A 19937-nucleotide genomic window follows, 5' to 3' on the forward strand; every position below is an offset into this window, starting at 1 on the left:
TGTACATTTGACATTGGTTTGTCAGTCTTTTGCTGTGTTTGTTGTTGTGTTACACTACAGCATTTAAAGCAAAACCCATTCTCTTTGAGAAAGCTTTATCCCTCTTCTTAAGATTTAAGCCAAAACCCGTGGCACTTCTGCAAAGTATGTGACTATTTGTGTATAGGGCTTCTCTTGTCTGGATCCTCTACGTTTCTTTGAACTTTGTCTGTAGAACCTTGTGTATTGGAGATGTCTGTTTTGTAACTGGAAACCATTTTTGACTTGTTGGATTTCCATGGGGGCTTTTCAACCTTTTGTGCTTCTGCCTGTGCAACATTGAAGCTTGGGTCATTCCTTATTTGTGCTTGGTGCTGAATGAAGTTCACAGAGACAGAAAACAGAGGAAATGGTACTTGGTATAGTTCTTTGTAAATGTATCCATGAATTAACCACCTCTCTTGCAGTCCATAGGGCAACTTTTAGACTATAGTGTTAAATCTCTCTCTAGGAGTGTCCAAACAAGAAAGACCAGCCAGCTCACCATCCATTTTAGCAGCATTAACTTCCATTAACAAGTCACTAAAATCTCTTAACTTGGAGTAGTCTTTGCTGTTTATCTTTGGGAAGAGAAGAGAGTCGCCAGGAGATGGACGATGCGCCCGTGTAGTAACCTCACGAAACCACAGCTGCGCGTCAATGCAAAGGCAGCAGGACGTAATGACCTGGCCTGTGTATTTCGCCCTATGTGAGTGTAAAAACAGCAACTTTTGGACACGTAACTTTTAGAATGCATGAAAAGTGAATGAGGGCGGCTCCACTGCACGCTCTAGATGTGCGTATGGAGCAGCGTGTCCTGCGCTCGTAGATTTCAGAAAATAGGATCCATCCTATTTTTTGACGCTCTACACGAACGTAGGCGCGTATTCCCATCAAAATACACAGAGAGTATGAATCTTTGGTTGTATTTGTGCATTTACCACACAAAGTGCACTCTGGGCAGTTCTGTGTCATGTGAAAGAGCCCAGGTCCAGAAAGACTGTTAATATGTGCTTTGAAATTTACTTTTGAAATCCTGGCATTTGCCGTGGTAAGCCTGTACAGAAGGTAAATACAAGTCTGTTCAGCTGTTAGTTTCACTGTGGGCCTGATACAAGTGGCTAAACACACCCAGTCAAGTTTGATCGTCTTTCCCATTGACAAACACAGAGCCAGTGCTGTGCATGTGCATCCTGCTGCAGCTGCCAGTGGAGCTGCCTTCGCATTGACGCGTGGCTGTGGTTTTGCGAAGTTACGTGTGTAAACACTGACGCGTGCAGTGGAGCCAGGCCCGAGCGCAATCTCACTAAACTAAGTATCCCGACTCCTGAGGAGGGTTAGGAAGGTGGTAACATTTTTTCACCAAAGTACAACAACTGCTTATGTCCTATAATAATGTGCCTAAAGTCAAGTCAAATTCAGCTTGTGCATGAATACATTATTAACTATAATTTCATAGAAAAAAATGAAAACAAGAACCTTACCAAACCGAAAACCAGGACCTTAAACCGCAATACCAACCGAACTGTGAATTTTGTGAACCGTGCCACCCCTAAACCTGATGCACTCGGCATGTTGTGATGACTCTTTTCTCAGCCATCTAACAAGAAGATCCATTTCTTCATTACATGTCACGTCCAGATCTCTCACTGCATTACAGAAGGATTTGCACCATTTTCTGTAGCTTTCAGGCTGATCATTAAACTGGAGCAAACCAGTAGTAACAAGCTCACGTCTTGCCAGAAACCTCAAAAGCCTGTCATGTGATTGTCAGTACTGCGTAGTGGCTGCCGTGCTTAGTAGGTATGCATCCTTGTTAGTTGAGGTTTCTCTGTATTGTGGCTTGTTAGTTCCTTGGTGTTATGATGGAGAGGGGTGTGGATCATCGTGCACATTGAAGGTGATACTCCATGATTGACTTTCTAGTTTAGGTTGATAATATTTGCCATCTGTGGTCATGAATGGATTAAGAGGCGTACATGGTACTGGAGAAAGCAGTTGAGTGTTTGAAACGTAAGCCTCAGACACATATAACCTGGGTCTAATACATTAACTTTTATTTTGCTGGGCCCACTTCCTGTTCTGCTGCCCCGCACTTTAAAGTTCCTTTAAAGGTTGTATAGAGGATTTTCCAAGGAATGAGAAATCCAGCGACTGATGTTGCGCATGCGTGAAACCACCCCCCCTCCCCCACAGCTCCCTACGTAGAAACGCCTCCTCCCGCCTCCTCCTTACGCCAGAAACAGGTTTGTTTCTAGAAAACAAGTACTCATCACTGCAAATGACTTGTAAACAACTAACTACAGTGTTGGTTAGGCAAGGCGGAGAAGTGAGGAGCGGGGGGAGGGGGTGTGCGGACATTTCGTGCGCGGAGAAGAAGTGAGGAGCAGGGGGAAGAGCGGAGCGAGGAGAGGAGAGAGGAGAGGGGAGCAGTGCAGAGAAGGGTGCGCGCATTCCGTGCGAATGAACTATCTACAACACGCAGCAGCAAGCGGGCTCTTTCTTTGCATTGAAAATTACGTTTTCAGGCATAGGATATCGCATTCGTGTCCTGAAAAACGTTTGTCTAGCTCTTGGAAATAAAGTACGTTTTCATAATAAGCAGAAGTTTCCTGTCCAGAAGTAATTTGGCAACCAGTGCGTCAGTCTTTAGACCCTTCGTCTGCTTCAGTTGCGCCATCGCTGGAATGAATCTCCAAGAATCACCTTAGTTTGGCTTCGCTGCTTTTCCCCTTGTCTTCTTCTTTCAGTGATCTAAAAAATTGACTTTCTTTTGCGGCTAACTGCTCGTAGATTCTTGTCTGCCATTGCAACAAACTTTGTGCTAACTGCGAGGAAGATATAGGTAAAAAAAGGCGCTAAGAACTGTTGCTGAGTAAACAGCGTCTGTGCGTCTGTGGACTGCTTGACAGGCGTACGTAAACCATGTAATGGCGGCGCGCAGGCAAGTCAGTTATGCTAGAAATGTAGGAAGTTTGATTGACAGCCTATCAGCTAACAGATAACGAGGCAGTGTCGTTATCTATTGGCAAATGTTTAGCTGGCCCCACCACGTCCAGAGTTGAGGAATTTTTATTCTCTTTTTTTTGGTCATCATAATTACAAGGCTACTGCACCTCTATAATGCTATCATTGACAATTTGAAACAAAAAAAATCCTCCATACAACCTTTAAGTTCACACAGTTTACTTCCCCTCATTCTCCGCTGCGACTGTGGCACGGTCTGTCGGCAAACTTTTCAAACAAAGTAATTGGACTACCAAAAATTACACATTTCACCCCGCATTTTAAGTGCCTTCATACATGTTTACCAGTCGGGCCATGCACGTAGAGTAGCTTTAGCCTGTGGAATTGAAGGTCATAATTTTGTGGTGGATGGAATCAACTGAATGAACTATGACAAATCTCAAATCAACAAACCACCAGATGGCGAGCTAGACACCTGTGCAGTAGGACAAACTCTTATGAAAAGATATTATCTAATTTTGTTTGACAGACTAATTTTTTTTTTTCCTCCCCCCAAAAAAGTGGAACTTGAACTTGTTTTATGTTTGTTTATAATTTATTTTGCGTTTCACCTTACTTTTAATATACATGTATAATAATTACAATCACTGCAATCACTACAATAATTATAATCACTGCTTGTCTGGTTTACATTCAGACGCCAGGCTCCTTCAAAGAACCGCTCTTCTGTTCCCATTAACATCCTAAGCCATAGTCATATTGCCTAGCCTTAAAATTAGCGTTAAAAGTGGCGAGCTAGCCAGGAGCCTGCTTGTGTGAATAATTATTTGTTGTTGTTTTTTGATTTACTGTTGATTGATACAAGGGTTGAAAATGGATTTCATTACAAAAGCAGGGGCTAATGTTGCCAACTCTGTTTTTATTGTGGGTGTAACTAATACACAGGCAGATGACAAACTCATTGATTATTTGCATTCTTATAGTGACATAAAAATGGCATTTAGAGGCCTTTAATTTAATGGCATTTATTATTGTTTGAATGGCGGTGTGCAAAGACGCAGCGGCTTCAGCTCTCTATAGCTGTGCTCCTTTTTTGTGATTTTTTTATTTTTTGCATTGTTTTTTGCATTTTGTACATAAAATGGACTTTAATATTCGCTACAACCATATGGAATTACTGGACATTGGTTGACAACAGAAGATGACCATCTGCAGTGATTTTCACCACCTTCACAACATACCGGACAAGATAGCAAGACCAGCGGGCTCTAAGTGGATTGTTATTTGGTCTGGCAAGCGACGTAGACAGCGAGGCGAGAGGAAGCTAAAACGCGGTTGCAGGGCTGGCTTGTTGTCTGTCTAAGCTAAGGAAACAACCCTTAAAACCTCCTCTGCCAAGCCTCTACCTCTCAAACACCAGATCCATAGTACACAAAACGGATGATCTGTAGTTACAGCTGGCTGGTAACCGCTACGTTAAAGAATGGTGCGTGCTTATCATCAAAGAGATGTGGTTACACAAACAAATCCCCAATGCGGTAGTGCAGCTAACTGGACGTATGCTATACAGATGGGACAGAAACAGAGACTCCAGGAAAAACAGAGGAGGGGGGCTCTGCATCTACTTGCATGAAGGTTGGTGTAACAACAGCACTGTATTGGACAGGCACTGTTCTCCTGACCTAGAGTTCATGTCGGTGAGATGCAGACCCTTCTTTCTGCCTAGAGAACAAGCGGCTGTTGTTATTACTGCAGTCTATATACCACCGGACGGTAATGTTAAAACAGCTCTCTCTGTTCTACTAAACACCATTAATAATAATCAGCATGCCTATCCAAACGGTGTTCACATCATTGCAGGGGACTTTAATAAGGCAAATCTCAAAACTGTTTTGCCAAAATTCCACCAACATGTGAAATGCCCAAGAAGCGGGGAGAACACTCTGGACTATATATATTCTAACATCAAGCGTGCATACAGAGCCATACCCCTCCCCCACCCGGGCCAGTCAGACCATTTCTCCCTGTTCCTCACCCCTGCATACAGACAAAAAAAAGCCAGAAAGACTGTCCGTTATCATCTGGCCAGACGATGCCCTCTCCCGACTGCAGGTATGCTTTGAACAAACACAGTGGGTAGCCTTCCATCAAGAAGACCTGGCTACATTCACAGATACAGTACTGTCTTACATCAAGTTCTGCATTGATATGGTAACTACAGTAAAGATCATTCGGGTGTTCCCTAACCAAAACCCATGGATGACTAGCCAGGTCCGCACGCTTCTCCAGGCTCGGGATGCACCCTTCAGATCGGGTGACAGAGAATTATACAGCACCGCTTGTGTCAACCTGAGGAGAGGCATCAAGGCCACAAAAGCAGACCAAAAGAGGAAGGGAGAGAACCCCAGGCAGGTGTGGCAGAGCATACAGTCCATCACTAACTACAGAGGCTGTCCCGTAACATCAGGGGACTTAGACACACACACACACACAAACACTCACTGTTGAGGTTTAGGATGTGAGGCGGGTGCTCTGAGCTGTTAATCCCAGAAAGGCTACAGACCCGGACAGAGTACCAGAGAAAGTGCTCAAGGCATGTGCTGACCAGGTAGCGCAGGTCTTCACTGACATTTTTAACCTGTCACTGAAACAAGCAGTCATTCCAGTGTGCTTAAAATCTGCTATTATCATCCCGGTCCCAAAAAAGGCATCCACAACCAACCTTAATGACTTCTGCCCCACTACCCCAGTCATCACCAAGTGCTTCGAGAAACTGGTTCTGAGGCACATCAAAGCCTGTCTTCTCCCCACTCTAGACCAGCATCTGTTGGCATACCGGTCAAACAGATCCACGGAAGATCCAATAACCATCAACCTCCACTCTGCGCTGAACCACCTGGAGAAATGGGAGAGCTATGTACAGGATGCTCTTCATTGACTACAGCTCAGCTTTTATCACAGTAATACCAGACATCCTGATCCCCAAGTTGGCCAACATTGGGGGTCCCACCATTCACCTGCTCCTGGATTAAAGACTTTCTGGGCAATCGACCCCAGCAGGTGAACCTGGGTGCCCACCTATCATCCATCCACACTCTCAGCACTGGTGCCCCCCAGGGCTGTGTGCTGAGCCCACTCCTCTACTCGTTCTACACTCACAACTGCACAACTGCACTAACAGTGGGGAATGAAGCGTCCTACAGAGATGAGGTCCTGAAACTCAGCGAGTAGTGTGCAAGTAACAACTTGGCACTGAACATCATCAAGATTAAGGAACTCATCCTGGACTTTCGGAGGAACAGAGCCACCCTTGCCCCCATGTACATCAATGGCCAAAGTGTGGAGCGAGTGGAGACCTTCAAATTCCTTGGGGTTCACATCTCTGCGGATCTCTTCTGGTCAGGCAACACCTCAGCACTGGTCAAAAAGGCCCAGCAGTCACTACACTTTCTGAGGATGCTCAGGAAGGAGCAACTAAACACAAGCCTGCTGGTGACCTCTTATCATTCCACCGTTGGGAGACTGCTGTGTGGCACTCAAGTTGCACAAAAGCTGACAGGAAGCATCTGCAGAGTGTCACCAACACTGCACAGGACATTATTGGCTGCTCTCTGCCTTCCATAACCACGTTATACAACTCTCACTGTCTCAGCAGAGCGAGGAAAATAATTAAAGACAATACACACCCTCGATTCCACCTGTTCAAACTGTTGCCTTTGGGTGGGTGCTTCAGGTCAATACCAGCTAGGACCAATAGACTAAGGGACAGCTTCTTCCCCAAAGCTGTCACCATACTGAATGGTAACTGCTGATTTGTTTTATTTTTTAATGTTTCTTAATGTTTATTTGTTAAAATGTCTCACAGAAGAGTCTGATGCCACATTCAGAGTGGGGAGTATTCCTCCCACTGACTACATTTAAGGGCTAAAACGTATTGCCCAGCAAACTGGAAAGCCTTTTGAAGAAATCTTGAAAGGAACAATGAACCAAATAAGTGAACATTTGGCAGCATCTGGAGGAGGAGATGAAGATGATAATTATGATGATGGTGAAGAGGAGAAGAGTATGGAGAGCATGAACAAGAGGAGACAAAAGTTAATTTGCACCCAACATTGACTGAATTTAACACTCACCAAGAGGTGCACCATATCATTCCAATGCCTCTGTCTCTCTGGGACCAAGAATGTCACTCTCTGAAGTGGTTGTGGAGCGCACTGTGAGAACATATGACATCAATGTTCAATCTCTGTTCCCACTTCGACTCCGTACATTTTCTGGGAAAATTCCTAAACCCAGCAATGAGGCAGATTATGACTAATGGCGCTCTCATATTGAACTTCTGTGTGCTGATCCTAGCTCGTCACAACATGTCACAGACACGGGTTACACACAGGAGATGAATCACTTGTAGGATCTGAAGTGATTAAACCCGTTTGTAGTCCTGGCTGTGTGTCCTGTAACATGCTGTTTTGCTCTTTCACGTATTCCTTTGTTCATTCCACAGAATCAACAGATAATGACAACAAAGGTGTATGGCCCTATTTCTCTTCATTGGATCCGGTTACTGCGTCTAAAACTTCGGCCTTCACTACAGCTGCAGCAGCATTCGTTTCAGTGGCCAAAATCTCCATTGACGCTTCAAGGCGTGCCTTCAGCATCTTAAGCTCCATTTCTTTACTTGCAAACTTGAAACGTGCTTTTGCTGCTTCTGCGTGAGCTCTTGCACATGCTGCTGCTGCACTGGTTGATTTGCGTGACGATCTACTTGAAGCGGATTCTTGTGATCTTGTCTCACATTGGGACAGATTTTCACCCTCCACAACATAAACATGGTGTTGTTCCTCATCAAATGAAAGCTGGCTTTTCACTATGCTGTCCTTCCTCTTGTATGAAAAGTAGAATTTTGGATAGTGTCAACAGAATCTCAGCAACCACACAGAAGATGTAGGATCAGTCTTCATTTTGGTTTATTGTATTTTTAGTGAAAAGCCAAGGTCACATTTTATAGGATTACTACGGATGGAGTAGTGGATTGTGACAGACTGCTCACAGTTGCTGCCATGTGCTTTTCTGACTGCTTGAACTAATCAACCTGACCATTAGAGGTCAGCACCTTCTATAAAATTACACAAAATTATCACCAAGGGCAACACATAATAATACACTAATATACACTAATACAAGGACAGAACAATAATGTTTTGTTTGAATTGAAAAAAATCAATAAATAAATAAAATAATAAATAAACACACTCTGTTCTCCTTGTTTGGACCCTCACTAATTAATATAACTTCCACTGGCATTTTACAGAAAACTGAAGGAAGTGGGTGGGCTTTTTAAACCTGTTTTTTCAAGTTCTTAACTGGGGTTAGACCTCGAGTCTTCAAGACCAAGACAAGACAGAGTCAAGACCATGTCCAAACATGGTCAAGTCTGAGACAAGACCAAGACTAAAATAAAATGGTCTCAAGGCTGGTCTCGAGACCAAGACCAGTCTCGAGTACTACAACACTATTCAAAATACATAAACACTGTCTGCAAAAAAATGATGTTTTTGATAAAAAGATGTATTCATTTATCATGATTTAATTTTCTTTGAGAGAATATTTTTTTACGGACATTTTGTAGAAATGTTTTTTGAAGTAAAATAACTTATTATCATACTTCTCTTCTAGCATTTGATACGTCAGATGAAAACATTGGGTCAGTTTCCCTGAAATGTAAGTGTTTTTTTCTTTTGTAACAACAACTATAATCATTTTAAGGTTAGCTGGCTATGATTTCAAACCTTTGTCCTCTAATGTGAATAGTGAGCAATAGAAGATGTGAGAATGATTATTTCTTCTGTAACTGTAAACATGCTTTATTTTCCTGAAGCTCCTGTAGACAAAGACCAGCTTGTTAAACATGAAACTGAGGTCACCATGAAATGGGGAATCTACTACGGTTACATTAAGGCAGTAGGAGGTGATGCAGAAAGCACTTGTACTTCACATATTCACTAATGCAATGTCTCAATACATACTTCACATGCTTCTTCCTCCCTCTATTTCTTTATCTCCACAGGATTATGTGTTGTATTTCTGATGCTGGTGATCTTTGTCTTGCAAGTCGGATCCACAGCCTTTGGCAACTGGTGGCTCAGTTACTGGCTTGGACAGGGTAATGGGGTGAGTTTTTTCATTTTTCAAAATTCTTACTCACTTTTCAGGAAAGAGGCAGCCTTGGTGTTGGGGAATAAGTGCTGGAGACACAGGGGTGAAAGCTGTAAAACATACCAGGCAATACATGTCTCCATGGAGACGAGCAGGTGGTGCACCAAAATATAGTCTACATTAAATTAACTCATCAAGAAAACCTTAATTCAAGACCATGTGGAGAGTCTGTTTACTAAGGGAGAATTAATGCATTTCCCTTTATTTCTCTGTTTCCTCAGCAGTCATGAATAGGCAAGTTGACTTGCCTATTCATGACTGCTGTGCTAAAATCATGTGTATATGGAAGGTGGTCTTATAAGACCAAAAATTCTCATACTTGTTCTCTCCTGCAGTCATTTTGTTTATATCTGTTTAAAATGTCATTTTTACTATATATGTAAATAAAATCTAAATCTGTTTATTTATTTTAGAAAACATATTCTTTTCTTTTTAGGATATTTGAGAAATACACTCTTTGTACCACAGAGTACCCCATTAAAACTCTTAACAATGAAAGTCTATTTTTAAAAATTAAAGGGGAATTTTAACTTCCAGGACCAGTGTAGACCTCAATGTGGGCAGAAATATTGAGCATAATCCTGTTTCTCTTCTTTTGACAGTCCAGTGAGACCACTTCAAACTCTGGCAACATCACTGAAAACCCTCAGCTTCACTTTTATCAAATGATTTATGGTTTAATTGTTGTTGTCATACTAGGACTAGTCCTTTTAAAGTGCTTTGTCTACACAGGCATAACAATTAATGCTGCCTGCAAGTATCATGACAAAATGTTCAGAAATGTAAGTACTTTACAACTATAGTTGTAGTAGTAGTAGTTTAAGTAGGTTGGTTGTAATCTTATTTTCCTGTCATAGGTCCTGTCTTGTCCCATGAGTTTCTTTGACACAACACCAACTGGCCGTATTCTGAACCGCTTTACCAAAGACCAAGAAGAAGTGGACTCGATGCTTCCACAGCACATTGACCTTTTGGTTCAATATTGTCTTTTAGTCACCTTTACTTTCATTGTTATTGCCTCCATCTTTCCATTGATGCTCTTGGGTGTGCTGGTTTTTGGAGTCTTGTTTGCAGTCATCCACTTGTAAGTTTTGTTTTTTAAATGAATACAATTACTTGTTTCACTATGGGAAATTACTTGGTGTGATGACAGTGGCGACTGGTGGTATAATTTTTTTTGGGGGGGGGGGGGCGCCAAGACCAAAATTATAAATTGATTTATTATATATAGGCTGTATTGTATTTTAATGAATGCCAGAAACAGACAGTCATTTTGGTCACTACTGGCTGAACTATATTTATCAGAGCACAACGCACAGCCAAGCACAAAGTTTACACAGCAGCATAACCTGATACAGTGCTCACATCCAGCCCCAACAACACTATGTAACACACCGCACACAACCAGCCCCAAAAACACAGCCTGATCCACTGCTTACAACCAGCCCCAACAACGTCAGCAAAACTGCTATAAGAGGCACAACACAAACGCATGGCATCAGCGCCACTCCTACAGCACACGGCAGAACACCAGAGCAGCTCTGTCACACCCATGAGCTCATTTACGCACTATTTAACTATTAACACTACAACACAATTTACCTGTGAAGCTCCGTCCTCAGATTTGCCCCAAACTAACGAAAACAAGCCTCTTAACTTCTCTAGAGGACTTAAGCAGAGTGTACCCTCTATCCACTGTCCTGTTGGTTCTGTCTCCAAAAGTGTATTATTGTCCAATATGATGAGTTCAAACTGATCCATGTCCTAGTCCAGTGAGGTCCGCGAAAAAGGTGTGGGAGCCGAAAGCATGAGCTGGTGGTAAAACTAGTCTTAATCCCACTTAAATCTGAAAGTTACGGCCAGTCCATATTAGCACTAGGGCACCAAGTAGACTTAAGCCCTCTGCACACTATGCCCAGGTGAAACGTTTACGCCCAAAAACAAGCTGGCAGAGGCTGATAGAGCAGCGAGAGAGTTTCCCAAGTACCGAGGGTGGGTCTGTGTCAGTGTGTCCATTGCTTTGGGTCTCTTCTTGCGCTCTCCTGTGTGAAGGTTTAGGCAAAAGTAACTAGCCAGTGTGAATCAAAATAAGAGTCGTAGGATCACCGCAGCCAGATGCACTCATTTCTATCTAATGCTTCTTTCTTGCTTGGCAGAAGAATCCCCCTGAAGAGAAGACATGTTACTCCCTAAAAACTGTTCCTCAGACACACTTTGATTTGAAGTTGAACGTGTCATAACTGAATAGCATGCAGCTCTGTTGTTATCCATTCATTAGCCTATAGTAGTAGTAAGATGCCGCCAGTGGAGAGTTGGGGCTGGGCAGGACAGAGCTAGCACACTAAATCACAATAGGTTGTGTGTGATAACATTTATGAAGACCTATCACTTGATTTTAGGTCGCACCGACCCTGCGGCCCGTGCTTCAAGGCTCTAATGTAAAGTAATGGGCAGAAGCAATGTAATGATGTCAAATTTTCTCAAAACTTATATAGAACTATAGAATTAGAAGCTATAGAACTCCATTAAACTGCTCTGACTTAATGAACTCAAAGGCCAAATGCATGAACCAACAAGTGATGAGAGGACATTTAACATGATAAAAAATATGTCTATGCAGATACACATACAATTTTAAAGAAAATATTAAATATATAGCCTAATACAAAATAATGACTTTATAATGTTTTCTTATCTAGGTCAAGCTAGGGAGTGTGGCACACTTGCGCCCTCTATTGACCAGTCGCCAGTATGTGATGAATTACAGTTGCTCCAGCCTGTTACACTACCTGTCTACAGACAGTCTCCTCCCTAGAGACCACGATGATGTTGTTCACTTAAAATTGCCTGCCTATTTACCTGGCAAGGTTCAGTATGACCATTTAAAGCTTTATGAAGGAATTCAATTAAGTAAAGTCTTTAATTTTGAAGGACTTTGAGAACTGTTTTATATATATAATATTTGAAATGGTTGCCCATGTTTAGTTGATTGTAGGGGAGCAGCAGTCTAAGTAGAGACATTTCCAGGCCTGTCAGAAGTGAAAGTATGTTCCAGATTGTGAGTCATAGTTCTTTTCTGAGTGCTCCTTCTGATGGGACATGCTTTCAACACCTCCCACAGCTTGCTACTCTCGATGAGGAGGAGTAGTGGCACTACCACCTCTGGGTTAGGGCCCTAAGTAAAAACATGCAACAACTAAACTAAATATATATTTTTTAATTATTACTTAAAGTAACAATTCTTTATCATCCATGTTCAAATATGCAGAAATGTCAAATACATTTACACTAGCCTCAAATATACTTGCATCTAACAAGCTTCAGTTGACAGGTGTCGTCACCTCACATGCCAAGTGACCACACCTGATCACACATTGAAGACTCTCTGCAGGGGTGTCCTGGCAGCATTCTACTACTTTACCTGGAATTTACGGTCAGTGACACGTAACATAGGCAGAGCTGCATATACGCATAATTTTAAAAGCTTCAGTTTACACCAGAGGCATCAGAGCTGCTCCTTTATATTCATTGTTGGTTGGATAAATTATATTTTAAATCACAAAACAAAAGCTGACAACAAGAGACAATAATGCAATGATAAGAGCCCTAACTCTAGCCCTAACCCCTTAGTTAGTTTTCAAATATTGCTGACCCCTGGTGGAACAGGCATCATTGGCATAGAATCTTTCCTTGTCCTGTCAGGATCCACTTCTGTGTCAAATTTTAGGATACTATGTGCAATTTTTATTTTTTATTTTTGGCCTTGGTCCTATACTCTAATGCATTTTTGCCTCATTTGGGGGAGCTGGCATGCTCATGAGTTTTTGTCATTGTTCATTGGGTGAAAGGTGGGTGAGTTGGTTACAAAACAGAAACAAATAAAAGAAAGAAAGAATAATATATTGATAGAAGAACAATGTTCTGCTTTTTTTTTTTTTAGCTAACAACCTATATATTTTCGGAAATGTCTCGCGTGTTCCTGTCATGGCGAGGGACCCTGGTCACTAAGAGCACATCACTTCCTGTCAGTTCACTTAGTAGCATCACTTTTGCAGTACTAGTAGGGCCTTCACCAGCTTCTAGTGCTCATGCCTACAAGCTATAGAGTGATATTCCGATAAGAGAACAATGTTTTTTTTTTTTTAGCTAACAACTGTATACATTTCCAGAAAGCTCTGGTGCATTCCTACATCATGGCGAATGTATCTTAGCCTTATTCATCAGCCAGTTTTACTTCGATTCACTTCGTTTAAACTGTACTTACCTCGCAGCCTTAGATTTCGTTCGCTCGACGGTAGGCGGGGTGACATATGTAATGTGCCGCTAACGGGGCTAACTGGTATATTAAGCTTTTCCCAAATCCCATTGGAAGAAGGGCAAATAACGCCTTTCCCTTGATAAAATCATTGAATCGTTGACAACACTGAATATATGACTCTTCGCTGATTGGCTGGTGCCCGAACTTGCAATTCCGGGTTTTTTGCAAACCGTCTAATGTATTTTGATTCCTGACCTAGTCACTGGAGAGAAATTAAATTGACCGGATGGAGGCACTAGGTGGCGCCAGGCTAAGTGTACCTGGTTACCATGAGCAAGTCACTTTGCGTCAGTTCACTTCACAGCTACTAGTAGCATCTCTGTGTGATACTAATAGGCCATTTGCCAGTTTCTGGTGCTCGGGCCCAATAATAAGAAAGAAAAATAATATTCTGATACGAGAACAATGTTCCACTTTTCTTTTTTTTCTTTTTTTTTTTGCTAGCATTGTATACATTTTCAGAAAGCTCCGGCGCATTCCTACATCATGGCGAGGGTACCTGGTTAAGGCCAATTTGCGGTCCAGCGTCAAATCTGCGTCGACGCGTACCCCCTACGCAGGGCCTCTGCGTCGACCGACGTGCACCTCCGAAATTTTCTACTATGCACATGTCATGTCGTGTCAGTTCACTTCCCGGCCACTAGTAGCATTGGTTTGCAGTCCCCTAATAGCCCCCAGCTTCTGGTGCTCAGGCCTAAATATATAGGATAGAAGGAACGTATGTCATGACAAAACATCACACATTTTCCAATGTTTATTTCTTTTCCAGTATATTCCGAGGAGGTATTCGACAGATGAAGGAAATCGAGAATATAAGTCGCTCACCCTGTATTTCACTGACCACTTCAGCACTGCAAGGCCTGAGCACAATCCATGCTTATAACATTAAAGACAGCCAGTTAGCAATGTACAATAATCTTAATTACAATACAGGCTTATTGTCCTGGCTTATTCTTGTTACTAATTTTTGTACTTGTTTTTCCTGTTATAGGTTTAAGGTGCTTACAGATGTGAACTCAAACCACATTTATCTGTTTAATTCTGCATCAAGATGGCTGTCATTCTGTCTGGATTCTTTGTCCGCCACCATTTGCTTATTAGTATCATTGTTTGTTATTTTCAGTAGTAACGACCTTATACCACCATCTCTGAAAGGACTGGCCATGTCATACACAGTACAGGTACACAATGTAACTGTAATATATATATATATATATATATATATATATATAAATACTTCCTGCTGCCAATATGTTTTATATTTGTCCAGCTGACAGTAATGATTCAGTTTGTTGTGAGAATGTCAACGGAGGTGGAGGCGAAGTTCACCTCAGTGGAGCGTCTTCAAGAATACATTAAAGTATTCAAAAGATTGTTGTTGTTTTAATATGGACAATATTATTATCTTATGAACTCCTAATAAGTGTCCACACTTAAACAGGATAGTACATCTGAGTCTCCCAGACAAGTGCAAAATGCTCCAATTCCCCAAAAGTGGCCAGTGAATGGGGCAATCACTTTCCAGAACTATAAGATGAGATACAGAGAAAACACGCCTATTGTCTTAAATGGGTTGGACGTGTCCATCAAAGGTGGAGAGAAGCTTGGCATTGTCGGAAGAACAGGGTCAGGTTGGTCAAAATGTACAGTCTTTGTTCAGTGCTGTTGCTTCTGTGTTTAAACTAAATCCTGATGTGGACAGGAAAGTCATCTTTGGTTGTAGCTTTGTTCCGTCTGGTGGAGCCCACAGAAGGATCTATCCTGATAGATGGAGTGGACATAGCCACCATTGGTCTGCATGATCTGCGCAGCAAACTCTCTGTCATCCCTCAAGACCCAGTTCTCTTTATTGGCACTGTCAGGTATCAGACACACATTTATTACATTTCAGTGTAATTCCTCAGTCGTCCAGGTAAGGTTTAATTATGATAACTAATTGATCAGATTTTAGGTTGAATATGTTTTTCCACTCATCCTTGTAGCTTCTACACTTCAGACACAGCTCTAATAGTGACTGTCTTAATGTAATTATGTGCTGGGCAAGTCAAAGACAGGTTTAATGAGTGGCAGATTGATACATATCCACCAGCAGAGACATATAACAATCTTAAGATGGATGTACATGCTGTCTGTTGACTTTTGAGACAATCTTGGCACTGGTCTGGCAGAGATGCAGATTCTGTGTCCTCTGCAGTGTTGGGAAGGTTACTTTTAAAATGTATTCCCTTACAGATTACAGATTACAGACCCCAAAATGTAGTTTGTAACGTAATCCATTAAATTACTTAAAGTTAGTAACGTAATCTGATTACTTTGGATTACTTGATATTGTCATGCTTTTTAAAACGTGAATGTAGCAACCACATCCTGAAAATTCTTGTTTGTTCTCTTCAAATTGTCTGTTGAGCCCAAGTCTCCATGAATAAGCAACTGTTTGCTGTAGAGAATCAAAGACAAGGATATTTTAACATAAGATGTTTTGTCTGTTAAAAGACAATAACAAGATAACCCTTTCCTTAACCATATTAAAAAAATATTATTGATAGAGAAATTAGGTTTATATCAAATCACCTTAAAATTATTCAAGTCTAACCTACTGTTAGGTGTCATATTGTTTAGACTTGGTTTAGTCCTGGTTTTAGTCCTGGTTTAGTCCTGATTTTAGTCCTGGTTTAGTCCTGATTTTAGACCTGGTTTAGTTCTGGTTTAGTCCTGGTTTAGTCTAGTCCTGATTTTCAACCTGGTTAGTTCTGGTTTAGTCCTAGTTTAGATCTGGTTCAGTCCTGGTTTAGTCCTAGTTTAGTCCTGGACTGGTTTAGTCCTGGTTTTAGAGGGTCACAGGAGGGAGCGCGATGTACGCAGCGTACGCGAGAAAACACGGTCCACACGCGGCGCACGTGAGGACGTTGGTGTCCGCGCAGTAACTACGGAAGGAGACATGACCCGCGCGTTCTCAGGTTGATGACGATGATGAAGGTGTGTGTTTGTATCTCACGACGGGAGAATTTCCAAGACACAAATGTGTTTTTACCTGTGCACTGCTGGCTCTGTTCTACTGGCTCTTCGAACTCATCCATTGTGTGACCGACGCTGCCAACGTTAACATGACGTTTACATCGCTCGCGTTCTGTGTGGGTTTCCGGCAATGAGTGGGATTACCGAAATAAAAAAATAAATAAATGGGAGGTAGCACAGAATGTGAAAACAGGAAAATACCGCCTTGTAATCCACTTATTTCAGCAAAGTAACTGTAATCCAATTACCACTCATTGAAACAGTAACTGTAGCCGAATACAGTTACTCATAATTTGTACTCTGATTACGTAACGCCGGTACATGTAATCCGTTACTCCCCAACACTGGTCCTCTGTGACTCAGATTGAAGAGTTACCCTAGTGTGGGGCACGAGGACCTCAGCATTATTTCTTATTCCAGTGGGTGTACCCCAGTGCAGATATTATCTCCTTTACTCATGCATGAATTTTCATGACTGTACATGTCTTCCATTTTCAGTTTTTCCCATGAATATCCTGATGATTTTCTCACACTGATCTATGGGGGACACTGAATGAGTGTGAATGAATGTTCAAACTTGAACTAGAAATGTCCTCTGATTTAACCTGGGATGCATGTGCAAAATCTATGCTCTACATAACAAGCTCTCTGTGTGGGAGTTGTTCTTCCATGTGAAGTCCTTACACAGATCTGAGCTTCATCAGGCCTGTGCTGGAGTGTACCCATCCTGTGAGGAGCACACTCACAGCAAAGAAGATGCTTCCTGATCATTGGCACCTCACCCTCCTCCCTGCCCACCCTGAGTGCCACACCTTAAACAATACTCTGAAGTGCATCTTCATAACTCAGGCGCCATCTAGTGGTTATGAGCTGAGACACCAAAGTCTGTTTTAGGCAACAGAAAACTGTCTCATTTAATCTAACCTAAAGCCATGAAAGATTATGTAAAATAATCTGAAATATTTGTATTTAAAAACTGCATTTGCCCACAGATATAACGTGGACCCTTTTGACAATTACAGTGATGATGAAATTTGGACAGCACTGGAGAAAACCTGCATGAAAGAATCTGTATGTTGACTCATTTGAATCTTTTCTTTTTTATTACCTCCGCCAAGGAGGTTATGTTTTTGCCGGCGTTTGTCTCTTTGTTTGTTTGTTTGTTTGTCTGTTAGCAACATAACTCAAAAAGTTATGGACCGATTTTGATGAAATTTTTAGGATTTGTTGGAAATGTGAAAAGGAAGAACTGATTTCATTTTGGGGGTGATCCAGAACAAATCCTGGATTCTGGATCACTTTGAAATTTTAGTTAACATTGTGGTAAATGGGGCCAAAAATTTTGTTTCTCAATATCTCGGTTAATTATTGACCAAACCCCATGAAATTTGACTCAGGGATGGACAATGGGATCCTCTTTCATATTCCAAAGGCTGATCCGGATCTGATCCAGAACACTTATTCTATCGCAATTTATATAAAAAATGGGGGTAGTCCTTGGCGGAGGTCTGCGCTCTCTGAGTGCTTTTCTAGTTAATTAATGAATTATGAATTAATCATTGGATTTATATAGCACATTATAAGAAACCTAGAGCACTTTACAATGCATTATGCATTCAATCTACACTTTGTGGTAAGCTACTATTGTAGCCACACCTGCCCTTGGGCAGACATTCACTTTTGTACTGGGGAATATGGGTGAAGTGTCTTGCGAAAGGACGCAACGACACTTTTTGCCAATGGCACCCCAATGTGGCACCTGGAATTCCCAATAGTATTAACGCGGCTCTGCCCTGCTTAGCTTCTGAAATTTGCTGAGATCAGGCTTTGACAGAGAGATTTGTCCCAATCGAGGTCTTAGTTTAGTTGAGCTTATTACTCTTTATTCAAAAACACTCCTTTCTAAAGCTCATTTGGCACAATGTACTCAGTATTAATGTTCCCACCTTGGTGGTTGTAGTGCTGAGAGAGGGTGGGTCTTCTCAGCTGTAAGTCTAGAGGAGGAGTGCATGGGCTTGTGTTAGTGTGGAGACACTGTGTATGTGAATGTATCACATTTATATAACACCAGTGAAAGACTTAGCTCATTTCTGCACACTGCAGGGAAATGGCTGCTGTCGATGTCTGACTAGTTTGAAATGACATTTGTGCCACTACAGTGACCTTGTTTCTCCACAGATCTCACAGCTTGAGGAGAAGTTACTCGCTCCAGTATTGGAAAATGGAGAGAACTTCTCAGTAGGAGAAAGACAACTGCTGTGTATGGCTCGAGCTCTATTGCGCAATTCAAAGGTTTGTCTTAAAGATGACCCAAAATGTATTTGTGTATGACTAGCATGACCTATTTGTAAATAAATGATGAAATGTAGTGTTTTACACATAATTACATCTTAACTATTGTAGATTATTGTGCTGGATGAGGCGACAGCATCCATCGACGCAGAGACAGACGCTCTCATCCAGAATACAATCAAAGAAGCCTTCCAGGACTGCACTGTGTTGACCATTGCACACCGCATCAACACCGTTCTGACCTCTGACCGTATTCTAGTCATAGACCATGGACAGGTAGCACCATATGAATAGCACATATATGGCCACACAGCCTTTTACAATCAGCAACACTCTTTGTTGTGTTGGGCAGGTGGCAGAACTGGACACACCAGACGTGCTACAGCAGAGGCCAGATTCCATCTTCTCTTCTCTGATGGAGGCTGCTAACACTTGAAGCAACTGAGGACATTTACACTCATTTACACTCACACACATTATCAATTGTGATGTTTCTGGGGATGTTCAGACTATTTAACTATTTTACTACAATTAACAAACCATTTATAGACTTTTGGTGACTTAAAATGACTTCAGCGTTTGACAGTCATTTCTTTACCTACATGAACTTTGTGTCAAGTTTTTTACTGAAGGGTTATCATTTGTTTTTGCACTAAAGCTCCTAGTTTGACACTGACAATAAACTGAAAAGGTTTTACACAGTTTTGAAAGACAAATAGGAAAAATTAAGAATAAAAATAATGCATTCCATGTAGCCTACATACAGACCATGTGAAACAGCATTCAGAGTTGTTCATGTCACACAGGGGCAATTTTCTTTATTTTACATTACCATTACATGACACTGCTCTTATTTTTAAACAGTGATCATGATAAATATTATAGACTTGCTCTGATAACTTTTTCAGTTCATTTTAGCTTTACTTTAGTACTGGTTCCATAATCAGATTGTGAAAAATGTAATGTAACAATTGAAATTGCTGTAATTTTTTGTACTTTTAATTTCATTTGGGTGAAGCTCAGTAAATTTGATTGCCCTGCTATACAATCATCACAAGCACAGTGAAACCAGAGGAAATAGACCGTGTAATGCTAGGACTGAATAAATTTG

The 19937-nt window shown here is 41.5% G+C and overlaps 1 protein-coding gene across 1 annotated transcript in view; it reads left to right on the top strand.

Moving 5' to 3' along the window:
- abcc12 (ATP-binding cassette, sub-family C (CFTR/MRP), member 12) overlaps positions 1-19930 on the top strand; it is a 38708-nt gene extending 18778 nt beyond the window's left edge. The window contains exons 18-31 of the mRNA XM_055154803.1: positions 8662-8706; positions 8864-8953; positions 9053-9156; positions 9804-9983; positions 10059-10285; positions 14289-14426; positions 14511-14700; positions 14790-14879; positions 14961-15150; positions 15222-15381; positions 17527-17605; positions 18713-18826; positions 18938-19102; positions 19179-19930. Coding sequence (XP_055010778.1) covers positions 8662-8706; positions 8864-8953; positions 9053-9156; positions 9804-9983; positions 10059-10285; positions 14289-14426; positions 14511-14700; positions 14790-14879; positions 14961-15150; positions 15222-15381; positions 17527-17605; positions 18713-18826; positions 18938-19102; positions 19179-19262 — 1856 coding nt within the window. The 3' untranslated portion in view covers positions 19263-19930. The remainder of the gene's footprint in view (positions 1-8661; positions 8707-8863; positions 8954-9052; positions 9157-9803; positions 9984-10058; positions 10286-14288; positions 14427-14510; positions 14701-14789; positions 14880-14960; positions 15151-15221; positions 15382-17526; positions 17606-18712; positions 18827-18937; positions 19103-19178) is intronic.
- The last annotated feature ends 7 nt before the right edge of the window (positions 19931-19937 follow it).

This window comes from Boleophthalmus pectinirostris, unplaced genomic scaffold (genome assembly GCF_026225935.1).
Source record: "Boleophthalmus pectinirostris isolate CB_2022bp ecotype Guang Dong unplaced genomic scaffold, ASM2622593v1 HiC_scaffold_19, whole genome shotgun sequence".
NCBI lineage: Eukaryota > Metazoa > Chordata > Actinopteri > Gobiiformes > Gobiidae > Boleophthalmus > Boleophthalmus pectinirostris.